This window comes from Falco punctatus (assembly GCF_963210335.1).
Source record: "Falco punctatus genome assembly, chromosome: 3".
NCBI lineage: Eukaryota > Metazoa > Chordata > Aves > Falconiformes > Falconidae > Falco > Falco punctatus.
This window is the reverse complement of record NC_137582.1, coordinates 106,500,458-106,519,629: the sequence shown is the minus strand read 5'-3', so window position 1 is coordinate 106,519,629 and position 19,172 is coordinate 106,500,458. Positions and strand designations below refer to the sequence as shown.

The window sequence follows — 19,172 nt, the reverse complement described above, 5'->3', positions numbered from 1 at the left end:
TAGATAAACAGCCACCAATGCTTTCCTGTGGAAGTGCCATTTTTTAATATGTATGAAATACTTTTTACAGAAATTCTCTTCTCTTAAGAATTTTGAAATTTGGGATTGGCTATGAATTGAAAGGAAAAAAAAAACCCAACAAATACAGTTTGAAAAACAGAACTTGCCCCTTGAGTGTGGATCTGTCCAAACCAACAAAAGGAAGCTTGTGTTGGCATTTAGATTCAGACTCAGGAATTCCTGACTCTTAAGCCTGTTTATATAGGACTATACCACAGCCCAATTTGCACTTCATTTTAGTTTTTTTTCCTCTTCTACGTTTATGGTCGTGTTGAACGGGTGGATTATGTACTCTGAATGCACATACTTAACCAATTGTATTTAAGGGTTTTTTTGCATATAATAATTATAGTTAAGTGTCTTCATTTGGAAGCAGCAGTGTTTCATGAAGGTTTTTAAGGCATTTAGCACCATCATATTTATATTACAGCTCTGAAGGTTTCGTGGCCTAATTCTCAAAAGGCTTTTGAGGGTCACTAGTTCCCAGTGAAAGTAATGGGAGCTGCGAGTGCTCTGCGCTGGGGAGTGGTCAGCACCCCCCAGCAACCCGGTGACGTGTGCTTCTCGCTGTGCGTGACAGATATTTAACTTTCCATAATTCAGCGTGAGATTTCAGCTTGCATATGTGCAACACACAAGTGCAGGAACACACAGATTTTTATTGCTCTGGTATTCACCTCTTGGTCCTGTTTGCTTTCAGCTACTTTCTAAACCACAATTTCAGTATCTATTAGAGCTGTTGTAAAACACAGAATGGTTTAGGATTCTTATGATTTAAAACCTGACAAGTTGTTATTACAGCTGAGCTTGGGGATAGTTGCCAACATTTTTTGAAATTGCTACATTGGTCAGTCTCACCTGGGCATGGTCAAAGGGGTCCACGAACTCTGTGCCAAATCCTCGGCTGCTGAAATGCAACAGAGTCTCCTTGGCCCTTTCTTTTTGTTTCTTTTTATTTTTATTTAAGCAAGGGTCCTTCGCAATGTACAGCCACTCTCATTTCATTTTGGGTTTCCTCGCGTTTTGGTCTCGGTTCCTTGGAGCTTTTTTCCGCTCTTCTTTGATAGCCAAAATACATTGGGTGGGCCTGGAAGCCCCGAGGACCTCAAGCCCACCCTAGCACTTGAGTATGTGTTTAACCTTAGACACCCGAGATCCCCACTGAGGTCAGTGAAACTGCTCAAATACGCGGGAGTCCAGCTGCTCCATCGGGTCCTGGTAGAGAGTGTTTATCCTGGTGGGGCTAGCCAGTGTGATGGGAAGTGCAGGTACTTGACCTCCCCGAATGCCTGCTGACCTAGATTTAATCGGAGGTAGAGCACAGCAGCGTTTTAATGACTTGTATCACCACACCTCTGCTGGAGGAGGAATTAAAGAGCTTCCTGCGCAGCTGCTGGGAGCACCGAGGTGCCAAAGTGGTCCCCCAGCCCGAGCCCCAGCCCCACAGGCGGTCCCCGCTGTTGGTGTGGGTCCTGGTGTGCTCTGAAGCTCAGCACCTGGCTGCAGGAGGGGAAAGCACGCATGTTTGTCAGGGGAGAGACGCCTCCAGCATCGTGTGGGGAATGCGGCTGTCACCAGGACTGCCCCTGTCACCGTCGTTTCAGCCAGCTGGCACAGCGAGCTGTGGCACTGGCAGCTGGCTTTGGTCACCTGCACCAGGGGACTCACTTTAGGAGAGCCCGCAGGTCCCCATCCTCTTAGTGACCACCTTGTATATCACCTGCCATTTAGGAAACATGTTCTTGTCAGCTAAACCTAAAGAAATTATTTCTAGAAGCTGCAGAAAACCTTAAAATATGTGGGAGAATACAATAGTAGTTCTGGTATAAGGCTTCCATCTAACTTCCAAAATGTCCGTGGTGCTCTGTTGCAGTTGAGAGTTTGCATTTTAAAAAAATAAAAACAACAAAACCCAAAACCTAATCATCATCATCATGTTCTTTTATTATTTTGTAACGTTCTTAGTTGCAACTCAGTTTTTTTCCTGTTTTGTTTTTTTTCTTAGCAAATACTGACTGATCCTGAGGTGACCTCCCAAGAGGGCAATATAAAAAAGGTAGGACGTGGATCAAACTTACGCAAGTTGTTTTACTGTCTGGCTTTGAAATACACGTAGACACTTTTTTCCTCTTTTGAACAAAGGTGTGTATCACAATAGCATCGTAAAAGTTTTCCAATATTTGCTGTTGCTCTTTTGGATTAAGTATTGTGGTTCTTTTGGCGTATTTTTCTGTCTTTTTGTGATTCCAGTATTTATGAAAAGGAAAATAATAGTTTGAAGTGTTTCTTGATTCAGCTACAGTATAAACAGCTACTAGTCCAAATCGAAAAACCTCATTTACCCCTTTTCCAGTAAAAGAAAATGTTGGTCCTTTGTTAAAAGTGCTAAATTTTTAGAGGTCACTTCACCATGTAAATGTGGCTTATGTGAAGTCCAAGGGAAGAGGAACAGATATATGAAAGGATAAAATGTAACTCATATGATGTATTACCGGTGCTTTTCATCGCATTGTGATGCTTAAACTATAATACTGACCAGAGAAAAATGTGTTCCAAATACAGCCCAGCTGTATAAATTTCTTCGTAGTAGCTGTGAGGCAGCCTCAGTACTACATATTTCAGTAGCCAGTCCACTCTTTTGGTTGGGGTTACTCTCAGTAACACTAAAATGACATTCTTTCCGTGACTATCTGTTGGTTAACAGCTTTACCAAAGTGAAGTGTTACAAGTCATATTGGATTATACCCTCTCTAGACGTCTAGAGGTAGTGCGTCCTTGTTGAAATAATGAGCGAGCTGTAATTCTTTTCATATGCAATTGTCTTAGAATGGCTATACACAGTCCTATTCATCAAATATGATTTTTTGCAAGTGGAAAATATTTTAAATCGGAACTCGCAACTACTGCCATTTTTATTCATCCATTTAGGCGAGCTTCAATACTGTTTCTTAACTCTGAAAGCTAAAAGGAAACACTTGTTTCACTCTGCCAAACAAAGTGAAATATAATACTTGTCGGGCTCCGAAGTTTGGGGAAAGATATTTAGACACATGTCCAGTATGGCCTGTTCTATTCTTACCATGTTGAAGAAAATGGGCTTTTATTTTAGAAAGCCAGGGTACTGATACGAAACATCCTTTGACCATCCGATGACCTTGCGAAGGACCTATCGCAATACCGCTGAACTTTTTACCTTGTTCATCTCCATAACTCATTTGGTGTTCGTCTCTGCCTCTGTGGGATCCTTTTGTCTGAACAGACATGGTGACAAGGTGGCAGGTTCTTATTATCGCAATGCACTTATCACAAGGATGGAGTGAATTCTCCATGGCCTAGGACTGCTCAGCTATTTCTTTCTCAGCCTTTAATTACAATATCACAAATAAATTCTGCATCCCTGCCTCGCAGAATCCATGTTGCCCTAAAGAGAGCAAGCTTTGTATGAAACCAGGGCAGAAGGTAACGTTAGACTGGCAGCTTTATATGTTCAATACATGGTTTTGGATTTAAAGTTCCTTACTGTTATTTCAAAGGGAAATGCTGCAAAACTACAGGTCTTTGAAAAATCCCGTGCCCTTAAATATTTTTTTGTACAGCAGGTATAAAACTGGACAATTATGATATTTGACAAGGGGGGAAGAACTGGCCTTCCACTTCTGTCTTTTAAATGCATTGTAGAGAAGCACTAGTGGGAGTTTATGAGGTGATAAATTTATTGAAGGATGGGCAGTAGGGTTTTACAGCTAGGGTAAAAAAGGTCAAAGCAGTAAGGTAAAGAGTTCAAGTCTAAACTTTATGGCTTGTGAAAAGACTACTGCTAGACAGCTTTTCAGTCAGAAGAAAATGAAAAATAAAGAATGAAAAATCATTCTGTACAATTTTTGTAGTATCTTAAAATTGTTTGTAAGTAGTACTCTAGCATTTTGCTCCGGTGGTACAAAACCCTCTTGGGAGAAGATTTCCTTTTCCAGCCTCTCTAAATCATTCAGTTGTCATATCCCTGAAGATACAATAGTTGAGATTTGACTTCAATTTATTCCTGTTCCTTCAGAGATGGGTTGGTGGTGAGAAGGTGACTGAAGACAAATGTAACTGTAGTGGGTGGGCTGATTTAAACTAGTCGGAGCCAAACTGAGGGACTGTAATTTTCAGTGGCTCATTTGACTGACTGCTGTATCACAGGTTTAAAATTGGGTAGTAACAAGGGCTAGAAAGAGGAAAAAAATCTCTAGAATGCAGAGAAAATCTGTAAAAACAGGAAAAAAACAACAGAGAAGCGAAGGGGAAGCATGATAGCAGTGAGAGGTAGAGGAAGATGCACAGGAAGCAATCTCTGCTTTAAAATTGACCCCAGTATTATTTGTGCTGTTAAGCTGCCAAAAAAAAAAAAAAAAAGAAAAATTAAATGCTCTCTTGCCTAACTTTTCATACACTGAAAGGCAGTGAAAAGTCTGAAGATGTAGCACAGCAGACACTATTATATCGTATAATAAAGCAAGGCCTTTTTTGGCTTGGAGCAAAATAAGAAGTGTTTTTCCACTATGCCCAGTATTTTTCAGTTCGTATTACCGTTAGTTCTGCTGGGACCACTAACACCAGAAAGCTGATTTGTTTGGTACTGGTTGTCTCACAAGAATTCAGATTTCTAGCAATATTATTAAAGGACCTGTACCCAGGATCATTTTTCCTTATCTGGAAACGTGCTGTGCCATAGACTAAAACGTGGTGTACTCATGGCAAGATTTCCTTTTATCTACTTAGCTTGCTGATACTTAGTTTAACTTGCACGCAAATGTACATGCCTGTTTGGTTAATTTTAGATAATCGATTGTGAAAGTAATGCTAAAAAGGGAGATTAACTTCTTTCAGTGAACTGAAGGCATATATTCAGAGATGTGCACAAATGCATGTCATACCTGTGGGTGTTTTGTCCTATACTGTCTCACAATCCCAAACTTCTTTTTTTCCCAGCCATCTTCCCACAGTCTGTTTATTTTGCTTAAAGAGCAGCTCACATGTTCTTGCCCTGAATTTTCTCAGCTTCTCCACTGCATTTAATACGTGGAAAAAAATGGCTTGTTATCATTATCTCCATTGTCATTTTGATTTAACTTTGAGAGGGAGATGAAAGATGTAGACTTCCTCCAGCAGGAAACAAGGCCAGCATCCATTACGAGACACCTTTTTTTCCCAAGGAGCAGTGCTAGGTGTATTTATCTCTCCTCGAAAAGTCACTTTGGATGATGGTTTGAGAATCATATTGAAGGAGGCTCTGTGTGTAGAGCTCCTAGCCAGCCTCCCCTGGATGGGCTGTTTTTCTGACTGTGGTGACAAGAGACCTCAGGGACTTCTCTCTTCAGTAGACTCTCTATTTAGTTTCTGTTTACTTAGAGGGAATAGCCTGAGGGGCTACTGGAGAGAAAACATCTGTGGGAGATAATCTATAGAGTTATCTATCTATCACTCTTGTCGACCCTGTCTCCCTTGAGAGCAAGCTGAGAGACTTGTAATAAAAAGGCATCGCTGAAGAGGCTTTAGGGACAAATAAAGAGACATGTTAAGGGCCAGCTGAAAAAGGATAGAAGACATTATTAAAGCTCAATAGCCGTCTTATCAAAATCCAATAGGATAGGCATTTGGCAAAAGGCTTTAAATTTATTCTTTGACTTTCTCGAGAGCTTGAATTTATCCATTAACAAGAATGTACTACACAGGGAGCGGGAGATGCTATCGGCTTCAAAAGAGTTGGATTCAATCTGGTATTGTACAAAACACAACAACAAAAACTGAAGACAGAACCAATTTTTTTGCCTGCTTTGGCTGACTTTGTACGTACATTGCAAAATACTAGAAGCTGATAATGTAATGCTGATGATGCTATAAACTGAAAGAAATTTATCCAGCATAGTAACTAATTCTCTACTCCCAAATCATGTAGATTTTTTTTTTTAAATAAAGTTGCTGTTAGAAAACGGGGTGAGATTAGAAATCTTGACCTCTTAAAAAGCATCAAGTAGTAAAGAAGAAAGCTAGGTAGATGGAAAGGCTTTATTCCTAAAACAAAAGTAAAAGCCAACTACTGTTGTGTTACTGCAGATGCCAAGTGGGATAGGGCCATAAATCTCTCCAGGTTTATTATTATATACAAAACGCTACAGGTCACAGGAACCATCTGATACTTCAGAAACACATTGTTCACACAAGATGATTGATTGATAATTATGATAATTTGCAAAATGATTATTTAGGTATTATAACCATAGTTTGTCCCACTGGATTGCTGTGAAGACATTTTCTATATCATGGGCCGTCAGAAATGGCCTCTGGCAACAAGGGATATGGAAAGGTCTGGTCGGTCTCTCCCGGTGGGATCTGTAGGACTGATGAATGATGACCCAGAGGAGTAAGAAATCAGACCTCAATAAGCAGTCAGGAAGGTAGTTAGAGAAGAGCAAGGGAACTGTTAACTGTCTTTTGTGGAGCAATTACTAGCTGGGCCATACACCCTCAGGCCGGAGCACAGACTGTCGTAATATTATACATGCAGGGAGAGATCGAGATTTTAACCTGAGCCGTTTAAAGTTCCTGGATTTGCAGCACTTTGCACAAAGTACATTTGCATGCCTGCATTTAATATATACTATGAATATATTTATTATCTATATCTAATAAAAGGTGTTTTGAAACTGTTAGTAAGGATTTAAAAATCCCAATTTTGGTGATATTTCTTCATCTTTCAGTTCTGTATATTGGAGAATCAACCCCCCAGTTTTAGTGGTTTTAAAACAGTCTTCGTACTCACTGAGAATTTACACTATGAACCAGACTGAATTATTTTTCATAGTGCGCCTGCTTCTGTGTGCTTAAGTTTAGGTGAAGAAAGGAGAGCATGTTCTTATAAAACGGACCAGGCTATCGAGAGCTGGAAGGCAGCGCTGCACAGTGACCAAAACTGGAGGTTAATGATGCTTCACAAACCCCTCTGAGATTGTGTAACAATACCAGTTATCATAGTTAAAGTCCCGTTTCAACATCCTCACTGCCTTACAGTTACTATTTCAGAAAGAGCTTTAATTTGCTTGTTTTATAGGTTGTATCTTTATGAAATAAAGGTATGTTTAGCTGCCACAAACAGAGGCAGCTTTGAGTTGATTTTTATAATCTTTTCTTGAATAGACTTGCGTCATTCCAATAAGCCCTGGACAAAAGAGTGGACAGTTGTCTGAGAGTCTTTTTTATAACATTTCTCTCTTTCTATTGTTGGAGAGCTGCTAATAAAAGAACCAGGAGTCCATTAATTCAGTGAATGAACATATAGTAAAGTCAGTTCCCTCTTGAGAACAATAATGTTGCGGTCAGCTTAGGTTTCCATGGAAACTAAGTACTTCTAAGAAGTTTGCATCCTTGATTTTGCTGAAATGAAGCATGTAAAGTAAAAAAAAGGTGTAAGGCTGGCACAGAAAAGTCGGGGGAGAAAAGCGATGGTTAAATTATTTTGCAAGAATAACAGCGCACGTTTAATTTCTGTGATACAGATGTTTGGGCTTGATTGTATAGAATGTGTGTGTGTGTATGACAAATGATTCCACGAAGAGGTCTCGAGGGGTTTTGAACCCATAAATCAGGCCAAGTTAAGACGACTAGCAGTGGTTAACTTTGCTCCCTCCATATCTCCAGCTTGTTCCAGTCAACTATGGCCACATGCATCACAGCGAGATGTGGGCAGCGTGCCTCAGCACGGGTCTGTGTCCAGGAGTTTCAGTACTATAGATGACTAGGGTGGTGAACGGCAGTTCACCATGTTCCCTGTTGGCAAGATGATGCAAAGGATGGATACAGTGTGAACACCTCATACATACAGTTTGAAATCCCACCTTTTCATAGATGAAGTTGGTTCTTTTCCTCCCTTCCACTCTAGGCAAGTTCGTGTTTAAATCACTGCAGCCACCAGTGTAAACCGAAGAGCAGTGATGCTGATTTGTTCTTTTAGCACTAAGTTTTAACCTGCTGTCTTATTTTCTTGGATAAGTGAATTGCTGTGGCTGAGAGGGCGGTGGACAAATTTTGGACAAATGTATTGCTGAGCTATTTATACACCTTGTCCCAAATGACGTGCATCTCTGTTGAACAGTGTCTCTTAAGATAAAAGTGTCCGTTTAACTTCAGGCATAGACAGTTACGAGAGGTCACCTTGTCTTCTTACAATGCATCTCAAACATAAACACACAGCCTTTATGGTGGCCTCAAGTTATTAACAAAACCAGCTACGCTTTTTTGGAAGCGAGAAGGCAGGAGGCTGTTCCCTTGACAAAACAAACCAACCCGCTCATGTCGATTTGAATCACAGAGCTGCTGCGTCTCCGAGTACAAAGTATGAGTAGTAAGAGTCAAGTCCAAATTGCTGTCTTCTTTAACCCCTGTGCCCGACTAGTGGTCTGCTTGAGGGGGAAAAAAGCCAAAACCACTCCACTAGTGATTTATAATAAGTGTCAGAGTCATATTTCAGCATCAGTGCAGCCTCATCTCGTTAGGGCAGAAACGGTAATTCATTAGCTAGCTGGCCAAGTCATTCATTCTATTCCTTTTTTTTTTTTGTAAGTGGTTCAAAATATCTTGCGTTCTGCTGGTGAGCATTCCTAGAATCCCGCAGTCAGCTGTCCCGCAGCCTGACGCCGTGTCCCCTGTCCCTCTGCGGGCCGTGCGGGGGGCTGGGTACCTCCGCTAGAGCGGCAGGCGGTCCCACAGGACAGTGATGGTAAAGGAGACTTGTTAAGGCATTTTGGCTGAGTAATCGGTTATGCTAAAGATGTATGCAAATTTAAAATTTATAAACTTCTTTTACAGCTTAGAGCTTCCTAAAGGGTGCGAAACCCCCGTGCCCCAGCGAGTGGGCTCTCTGCTTGGCGTTTGTGAAAACGTGCGCGAGCACACACTGACAGTTTTAACACTTTTCTCACAATCCTGCTTCTCTGTCTGTATAATTGGTTTCAGTGATTCCCTGTTGAAAAAACACATGTAATTTCACATGTGAAATTAAAAATACTCTATGCACGTGTCTATTAATTTCATTCAAGAGATTGGTTTGCATCCCTTTGAGCACATACGCTTTTTTTTTTTCCTGCTAACAAAATGAATTGCAAACTGAAAAGCTGGCATTTATGTACCGCCTGTAAGACGATTACTAGGGAAATAATATTCTGGATGATTAGGAGGTATTACAGCCTCTACTCAGTTTAGAAATGCCAGAATGCCCCAGAGATCCCCATGAATCTGCTGCCAGCCGGCCCCTGTCAGAGCTGAAGGCAGCACTGTCTGGAGCCCAAAATCAACTTCAGGAAGGTCATGTGAAAGAAAATCCTCCGTCATCAGGAAGCCCTTGGCCTCGTGGCCTTTCTGACATTTTCTGACAAACCTTAAATCACCAGAGTAGACAAAACATCACAAATTTTGGAATGATAGCCTCTGGGATTTCAAAACTGTATGTTAACTTGGAAGGTAACCCCCACCTCGGTCGGCCCCGCAGTCCCTCCTTGGCTGCAGAGGGTGAGCCTGCCCGGAGGTGTTCCTGGAGCTGGGAACCTGTTCCTGGAGCTGGGAACCGCTGCAGGATGGGCTGGCAGTGCCAGGAGCCTGCGACTGGTACCCCGCCAACGTGGGGCTGCGTGCAGCCCTGCCCTGGTGTGTTGCCACCAGTTACGCAGTACTGGGAATACATCAGTGTTGTAAGGACAGACCGTGCCGTGTAGGACAGTTTCTGTTCCGGAGTGAAAGTTAGGATCAGGATCTGTCGTATATGTTACATACATTATAGGCGCCAGATGGTTCTATTAATATAATCTGTGGTCTTGAGGTGTGTGCAGGATTCGGTTAATCACACTGTGCAGCTATTAAAGGGAGCATCTTATCGGGAGGCGGGGGGGGGGGGGGAGCTTAGAGCTTGCTAGCTAAAAAGAACAACTTGGCCGGTAACTGGGAGGGGGGAAGGAAATGTGGGGTTTGGGTGGAGGGGGTGGATAGCAGAGAGTGACCCGGAGTCAGCTCCTAGCACCTACGGTGCTGCTTTCAAAAGAGAAAAGAAAAGCCCAAAAGCAGGGAGCTGGATGCCAGTGACCTATAATTAAATATATATATCATAGCAAAACAAAAAATGATTTTGTTCTCCCCCCCCCCCTTTGCTCTAGAAATATATCAAGGGTTTACAAAGCAGTAAAGATATGACTGTTGTCCCACACACGTTCCAGGAGTGCAGTATATTTTGATGATGCCAGTTAGATGGGGTTTTAGATTAGATGAGGTTTTTATGAGATTATAAAATATGTGTTCTGAAAAAAAGCCCCAATTTATTTTTCATAGGGCACTTTGGGGAGAAAAATAATTACTAGAAGTCAACTGTTCAGTGATATTCACTAGTCTGGTCTGTCTTTATCCGTGGAAGTTTCAGCATGCAATAGCAGCACTTCGTAAGCTTATTGAGTTAATTTCCTTTGCTCCTTGTAGTAGATAGAGTAGTTGCATGAGTGAATGCTGTATGCTCAGACCCACCATATGAAACTGGACTTATTTGATGGTAATGAGAAAATTTTGGCTCCACATTTTAATCATTGTCCTCAAATTATTTTTACTCAATATGGATGTTTCTTTTCACAACATTGTGAGTTTTCAAAACTGTTTCGTTTTGAGTTGGGCCAAAAATATTTCACTTAAACTTAATTGAGTTATACTTTCAGATTATTTCCTTTAACTTCTGATAAATCTAAATTTCTGTAAATACTTTGATTTAATCAAATTGTAACTTTTCAACAGTTTGGGGTTGAGAAATGTACAACCAATTCTAGCCTTAGTGTTAATTTATATCAACAATAGCAGTGAGTATTTATGTAGTACTTAAACTGACGGGGACTTGCCAATTTCACAGTCCCAAATCCCCTGCATGCTAATTCGGAGGCACAAGAGCTTGCAGGGTTGATTTCATCCTTCCCAAGGAGGAGATAAAGCAGCAGGTGAGGAAATGGCAACATGTCCAAGATTCTATACTGGCATCATTCATTTTCAGCCCTGCCTTTTGGGTCGGTGTTAGCCCGTGCTTGCTGGGCTGGTGGTCTCTTCTGCCCTGGTGGTCTCTTCTGCCCTGGGCTGTGCGCCGCAGCCGGCAGCCGGGGTTGCTCAGCATCCAGAAGAACAGAACGTAGCCTCTGCTTGCGCGGGTGGACTTTGGGTTTGATCTACAGCAGGTTCAGGGTACACCTCAAGGGCCCTGTGGCACTGGTCCTGTTAAAATTGGCAGATCTGAGTATTCTTTCACACGGGTGGGTGTTTCTCAGAGTAGTAGGGAGAAGAGGTGCAAAGTCGCGGGGGGGGGGGGGGGGGGGGAGCGCTATTTGCCATTATCTCGAAGTTGTTCAAGGTGACCTATGAGTTACTAAGATTGCAACCTGGAAGTCAAGATACGTAGTTCACTTTTCTTCTCCCTGCTAGCTGGTCAGCAGTTTCTAAATTTATCAGCTGATCACAGAGTTTGCAACCGGTGAGCAAGGAGTGCGCCTGATGGGGGACACACGGTTTGCAAAGCCCATGGGCTGCCCTTTGACTGTCAGCGGTGCTCCACAGCTTGGGGTTCTCTCCCTTGTTGCCTTTGGTACCTTCATTGAGTTGGCAGCAACTTCTTTCTGATAGACCCTACAGAGAAGATAATGGGGGCGGGGGGGAGCATGAAATGTGAACGTTATCCTTCCATCTTCAGTTACTGAGTAATTTTCACTGAATTTGTAGCCTTAGCTTGATGTTAAGTTTTGAAGATCTCCTGATTAATTTCCTGAGCTGAGCAAAATGAATATTCTCTCTCTCTTGACACTGCAGAGGTTCTTTTTATACCAGTTTCTGTCCAGTTGGGCAGCTGTAAGGCTTTGAAGTCTGGTTACTTTTCTTTGAAATGTGCAGTTCTACATGTACTATGGTAACTTTCTGTTACTGCACACAGAAAGGTTGCAAATAAAAAAAAAATATTAATAATAGTAGTAGTAATAGCAGAAGTAGAGGAACCTAAATTAAGTGCTTAAATCCTTACTTGGCTACCCACATGATTTGGTTTTTTTTTTTTCCTTCTTTTTTTCCTCCCTCCTTATTTTATAATAAAATACAGAGGTGTAGAAAAGAAGTATAGAAAGCTGTGGAATAGATTACAAACCAGTTTATAAACTCCTTCTATTTAGGCTTAATGTGTCTTGTAAGTAACTGTCCTATAAGTAACTGAAATTAAGAAATCTTTTGTATCCAGGCATCCTATCTCCTAGTCTTCACGAGTTAGCTGATTATTTTAGAGGTTCGTTGAAGTGAACGCTGGCCTCAGAGAAGAGTGAGTTCAGCTTGCTACTGAGCATTTTTTCAGATCATTAATAATTACTGTAGAGATAGTTACGCATATCTGCTGTCAGAACATTTTAGACCCTGGTTGGTGCAATAATTCCTTCTGTTCCAGAAGAATAAATCACAAGTCCTAAAGAAATTGTTTCTCTTAATTTCCACTGGAATTTCAGTCTTCAGCTTTAGCTTGCGTCACCCAGAAGGCGACTAGTTCTTCCTTCTGTGCAGTCTGGTGGAAACTCTGGAAGTCTGCATAAATGCTGTCACATCCAGGTAGTTTTTATGGTAGTGCTAAAATGTTATAATTCTTCTTTCCTTAGGAATTAAGTTTTGAAATTAATCAAGAGGAATTTTCATTTTTCCTCTTTCCCCCTGCAATTACATATAATTTATATATAAACCCAGAAAAGTATTGACTTTCTTGTTCATTCACTTCCCTTAATATCTGGTTAACTTTTTTTCTCTTTCCATTTTCTCTTTCCATAGTTATGCCCAGAAATAGTTTGGGGCTACTCGCTGAGTTGTATTGGCAAATTCAAGCAGTCTTTTACTCACTACCACTACCTTGGAATGGAGATTACTAATTTTCTTCATCGTGAGAATCTTAAAAAAGGTGAATCCTGAAAACTATGTGGAAAGAGCTCATATATGATGAGGCCCGGGTTGCCCTGTAAAATCTACACACTAAGAAAAACACTGTCAATCTTCTGAGATCGCTCAGCTCTACTTTGGTCTGTCTCGAGTTGCAGTGGTCATTATTCTGACATAATTCCTTTTCTGTTAATTCATATGCTTAATACAGGTAGTTGTTTCTTTTTCACCTTAATTCCTGGTAGGAACAGAGATCTGCAGCAATCCTGTTGGGTTGTTTTGTCCAATTTCCTACAGTCGCATGCGGTAAGGATGTACGATCTCTCACAGAAGGATTGTGCCCCCGCCTAAGTAAGATAATTTCTTTCAGGCTTTCTGTCTTCTGATGACTAGAACATGTCTGCTAAGTTCCAATGTAAATTTATTCCTGGCAGTTTATATTTGCTGGTCCTTTTGCCAATAAAAACTTTTAATTTGAATGGTATCCCATCTTCCATTCCAGTTCTGATGTTCACCATATGCTCATTTGTTCTTTGCTTTGATAGGCTTGCGGCAGAGAGCATCTATCTCCTGCTTGAGCAAACTTCAGTGTATCTGCGCTGCCCTTGGTAAAAACGGGGCAATCCTGGTGTACGGAGATGTCAGGCTTTAAGGTCATACTCGTTTTCCCAAGGCATTGCTGTATTGGTAGATAATGTCTGCAGCAGTGGCATTCAGCAAATCCCGTCCTCATCCCGAAGCTGGAATGACTTCAGGCAGAGCAAGTCACTGCTTTGTGCCCAGATTGCTGTTCACACAGCTGTAGGATCAGTTTTGCTTTTTAAAGTTAAATTTAAGTCCAAGAAAAGAAGGCATAATATTAAGAAATAGACATTTTAATTATTATTATCCAGATGACAAGATTTTCTCAGAGTAAGGAAGTCAGAAAAGCAAGGATTATTATTTAATCCTGGTATATGCCTATGTTATTTCTGAACGTGGACCAAGGCTTTAGCCATTTGCTATATGGATGTTTGTGTTCTTGTGACTTAAAAGTGTTACACAGACGGAGGCGAGTAAAATGACCATGACCATGAAAGCAGATTATTCTGAGATGATTTGAAATGGCCCTTTTTGCTGTGTGATAGGAAGGTTGGCAAACAAGTCGCTGATGAATGTCAGAGTTTGCAGTCTTGTTTGGTTTGGAAACTTGCTCAGAAGTTTGGATGCATCTCTGAAATTCATCAGAACCCCTTTGGTCTGAAAAACCTTGATGAAAACTTTGCAGATGACATTTTTTTTACATTAATTTCTTCTAATTCCTCACACTAACTGGGCTGGAAATACCCAAGAAATAGGTTTCCTTGTTGTATTTTCTCTGTTCTGTTTGTAATGCCAGCCAAAGTCTTAAAGTGTTAGAAGCTTATGTACATAAATAATGAGAAAAGAAGCTAATGGATTTTTTCTTTTTCTCTGAAAGTTCAGAAATGCTTTGGAGCTGGACAAGGTTTTGAGATTGTGTTTTCCTTCTTGCGCTGCTTTAGTAGAATTAAAGAGCAAGGACTTTTTCTTTTAGTATGTCTGAATGGATAGTTCTATAACAAAGCAGAACCACAAACGAGGATATGGTTGGCATAACGAGCAAATTTTAGAAGCTCACTAGCTATTAAGTGAATGGTAAATATTATGAATAACAAACTGATATGCCACTGATTTATTAAAAAAAGGGATGGATAACTGGAAAAAATGCCTGACTGCAACACTGGTAGATTTGGCCCCTGCCTTCAACTGCCTTCAGACGGGTGCAATCCTGCGCACATCTATTTGAATGACTGAAAACAGTTGCTTTTAGTATTATGTTGTTTTTAGTATTTAGTTGTAGTATTTAGTTGCTATAGTATTATGCCAGAGGAAAACCCTTCACATTTTTAGGCTTTGAAGAGGGAGAATATATTTTTCAGATACGTGGTTAAATTAATATTTAGTGTCAGACAGAAAATATACTGGATTCTCTTTGGGTAGGAAAAAAAAATATCTGTTGATCTCATTCACTGTATCATCCTGTATCCCTGCTTGTTCTGTTAGGCTCGTGCTTTTTCTGCTCTTTTTCTGTGATGCTGAAATACGTCAAACGCTGGGTTACAATAGCCATGTGTTTGGTAAGCATCCCTCCCATTTGTGAATAACCATACCTCTCTCTTTGTGTTTACGTGGCCATGGTTTACCTTTGTTAGTAGCCCTTCTTCCCTCAGTTTGTTTTCACTCACATAAAACAGTTCACCTGCATTTACTGTGCTTACACAGTGCTCCCCCTTTTCATGCTAACACAGCACATCAAATATTTGTTCAATTTTTCTTTAAATATCTACTTAAATGAATAACCATTTCCTTTTCAAAAAGAAAAGTAAAAAAACCCTCCTGAGCATCTTAATTCATGGGTCACAACCGCAAAGCCAGTGTGGTGTCAGAGGGAAATCCTCTTTAAAAGAAGCAGAAATACTTTAAATAAATAAATTCAGTTTAATTGTGCTTCTACTGGAAAAATTCTTTAAGATAAGCAGATGTCATTCTGTAAAACAAACAGCTGAAGCTAAAATTCATATTCTGCATTAACCTGGAGGGCGATCATCTGTATCACACATCCATCAGAATAAGATGAGAAGAAGCCAGCCTTGTAGCAAGAAAGATCTGGGTTAGATGTGAAGAAAAATGAAATACTAGAGTAGTTTAGTACCTGAGTAGACTCTCTAGGGAGGAGATAAAATATCTGCCACTGAAGGCTCTTAAGAGGTTTAGACAAATACCTGCCAGGCTGGACTAGATATACACAATACTGCATTAGAATAAGGGAAAGCCTAGGTGACTTCCTGAGTTCCTTTCTAGCCTTACGGGTTTTTATGGTGCTTATAAGTTTATCTTGTTAATCAGTGGGAAAGCAAGCCGTGGAGGGAACGAGGCCGGGAGGCTCAGCCTGTCCTTTCATTCTCCAGGTCGGCTGCACGTGCAGGCTGAGGCATACTGAAAAATGGGAGATGGGGCATGGAATGCTTTTCTTCCTATTTTAGACTTTTTTTGCTTTTCTTTTAATGGCACCCGGTAAGTTTTATGCTCTTTGTTTTCAGTGTACCTTATCAGCCAAACATTTTTGTCCATTTTCAAGTGGATTTTGTGCTCAGGAGAGCTGGCAGGTTAAGAGAAAGTTGATGTGGAGGGCTGAAAGTTACCTCCTAAACTCTGATGTAGTTGAGTTTCCTAGTATGGAAACTAGTTGATCCAGGTTCTAAACTATGTATTTATACACACCTGAATAATAGAAAACAAGAAAAAAAGAAAAGAAAGAGGAAAGAAGAAAAAGAAAAATAAAAGCAACTGTAAGCCAGAGTTCTGAATTAATATAATAAGGAAAAACAAGGATGGTGGAATATGGAGTAACAAATGCAATAAAGGATAGCAAGTTAATGCTGAAATGTGTTCTGCTTTTATAAAGAAGAGTTAAGGTGTCAAAATATTTTCCTGTTTCAACATGGAAGTTATTTGTCCTTGTGGCTGACATTGCTTAGTTTCTATGTATCGTTGCAATGGGTGGAAACATCCTTTAACTGCCAGACAGCAGTTACCGATAAGCCAGCCAATTAATAATGTTGATTTGAAAAGCCCAAGAATAGGTGAGAAAGCAAAGTCCTTTGGTAAGTCATATTTGCACAGTATTAAGAGTCCCCTTTTACCTGATCTCGTAAACATGGTATTAGGAACTCTGTGCTATTGAAAAGTTGAGAGACTATAATGATATGTGTAACTGATAATTGCCACTCCTAACTATTCAGCACCCACTTATCATGCCTTTTGTACATACATACCTTTGAAATAGACAGCTTATGGCATATGTATTTCTCTTGCCCTAAGTACTGATGGGGTGGTGGTTTTTTTTTCTGATACGTTTGACCTGTTTTATCAAAGAAATAAGTGTAGAAGAGGAATCAGTGTTGCCTTCAAAGTTGGTGGCCCTCAAATTGTAGACTTTACGTTAGGTCTGGCTATGCAAACAGCAAGCCTCTGTTTGCTCAGCTGATGCCATAGTCTTCTCTTACTGCATTGCTGTGTGCACCCAAAAGACAAGATGAATACCGTTTCTGATGAAAACAAAAAGTCATCTGAATCTATAAACGAATGCAAAAGCAATTCAGTGTGGTAATCGTAGCTAATTCCCCACAGCCTTGGCTTGTTACTTTCGGTCTTTGGCGTGCATCTGCTCAGTCTTGAGCAGGAGCGATACTAAAGACGTAAGACGGTGACGCACAGAACTAGACTCAATCATGAGGGAGACTTGAGCAGAGCAGAACTTGTCAACTGGCAACAGAATGTACTCTATCATCTGTGTCTTTGTATGTTCCTGTACTCTTAAAAAGGCATAGAAATGGAATTAATTAGAAGTAGATGAAGCTCTTTGATTAAAGGGCTTATTTGTTGCGTAGATGTATGTATAGGTATAGAAATGCAATTAGTTTGAGAGTGCCATTAGCAGTGTCAGAGACCAGAAGTAATAGAGCTTAACCCTCACAAGAGCGGCCCTGTAAAGCAGTGTGCAGTTTTGATCCTGTCGTGAAGGACGTGTGTTATACTAGAAGAACCGATTTTACCTCTTAACTCTTTCTGCGGAGTAATTTCCAGCAAATCATCCTGTTCTGGGAAAGTACACACAGTGCCAGCTCTTTCCTTCCTGCAATAGAGAGGGTTGAAAACAAGAAGTACGTCAAAGGCTTTCTTTAAAATATGCAGAATGCATAAATTCTGCAGCTTTGTATGGCGCTGAGGATCGGGCAGGGAAAGGCCCTGCTTCGGTGGCTGCTCACGTGCCATTGACCGCAGCTGCTGGGGGTGCGGGAGCCTGGTTAGACGCGTACGGGATTAAAAAGAAATCTTTCAGAAGTGACAGTACCGGGGTGCTGCACGGTGCTGCTGCCTTCAGCAATTTAACTTTATCAGTGGCTGCCTAAGTTCACGTAGGTGGTATTTGAACTTACCTGCGTTTCTGGTCGGAGAGTGGACTTTGGATGCTGCTGTGATCTGTTTTAGTGAGTGTCGTGCAGTCTGTGAGTGCTGTTTGTTGTCTTCCTAGATCTGCAGGGTATGGGGAGGGGAACACCGAACGTAGCGAGTGCCAATGGTTTACTTGTCCTGGTTGAGTGACTTTTGAGGTTCAGTATTTCTGCCCGGTGCATGTTGTGTTGCTGCTCTTTAATGAAAACACTGTTGACTTAAGTGCTGTAGTGCAAGTATTCGACTACAGCGTTCACCACTGCCAACTTACTAATATGTTGTGACAGTCCAGAGTCATGGAATACTTGAACTCCTTCTGCGGGAGAAATATCAGCATATGTGGTACCCATCATGTGAGAAAATGTTCACCAACATCAGTCAGGGTTGGAACAAACCCACCCTTAATCATCATAAATGTATATTATATATCTGTTCTTTCCCTTGAGAAAGCACCTTACTTTAGATGAAAAGAAATGCACTTCATATTTCAGCTGATAATGAGAAGTTAATAAAATTGGGATTTTGTGCAATGCAGGACCTCTGACATCTTAATCTTTATTAAAGAGACTTAAACTACCAGGAACTGCTGGTGCTGACTGGCACAGCCAGACTCAAGAAACACCAGGAGAGACTGGTCAAATGAACTGTTAAACAACTCTTCCTAATCCATCAGGAAGAAACAATAAGTGCTGGAAACATCTATTTACCATGCATCAATCACGCTTACCTAAGCAATTTCTAAGTAATTATACTTCTGTTATATAGTTCCCGAGATGACTAGTCTGAATGAGACATTTGCTTTATTAAAACAAAAAACTTTACTTTAGTTGACATATCAAATGTTGTTTCACATTCTGACAAAGTAGTAATTTTTCTGGACATAACCTCTACTAATTGTTGTGTTAAAATCCTATCTGGAATTCAAATAGCTACTTTTCCCTTTTAAAAGCTTGAAAAAAAGGAGAGGTTTAAAATTTTTAAGTGGTAGAGATTTTGTCTTTTGAATTTTACTAAGTCAGTAAAAAAAGTATTAGGACCACCTTGCCAAGATGTGACCTACGGGAGGGTAATATTTTAGAGGTGGGGGAGTAAGAATTGATCTTTGCTGCAGTAAAAGCTTATTGCTTCTATCTTTCCTTCCTTCT

The 19,172-nt window shown here is 40.7% G+C and overlaps 1 protein-coding gene across 3 annotated transcripts in view; it reads left to right on the top strand.

The window, feature by feature from the left end:
• PRDM16 (PR/SET domain 16) overlaps positions 1 to 19,172 on the top strand; it is a 345,908-nt gene that overhangs the window by 173,457 nt on the left and 153,279 nt on the right. For all 3 annotated transcript variants that reach the window (XM_080380315.1, XM_080380313.1, XM_080380314.1), the window contains exon 3: positions 2,066 to 2,116. In XM_080380315.1, the coding sequence (XP_080236441.1) occupies positions 2,066 to 2,116 (51 nt within the window). The remainder of the gene's footprint in view (positions 1 to 2,065; positions 2,117 to 19,172) is intronic.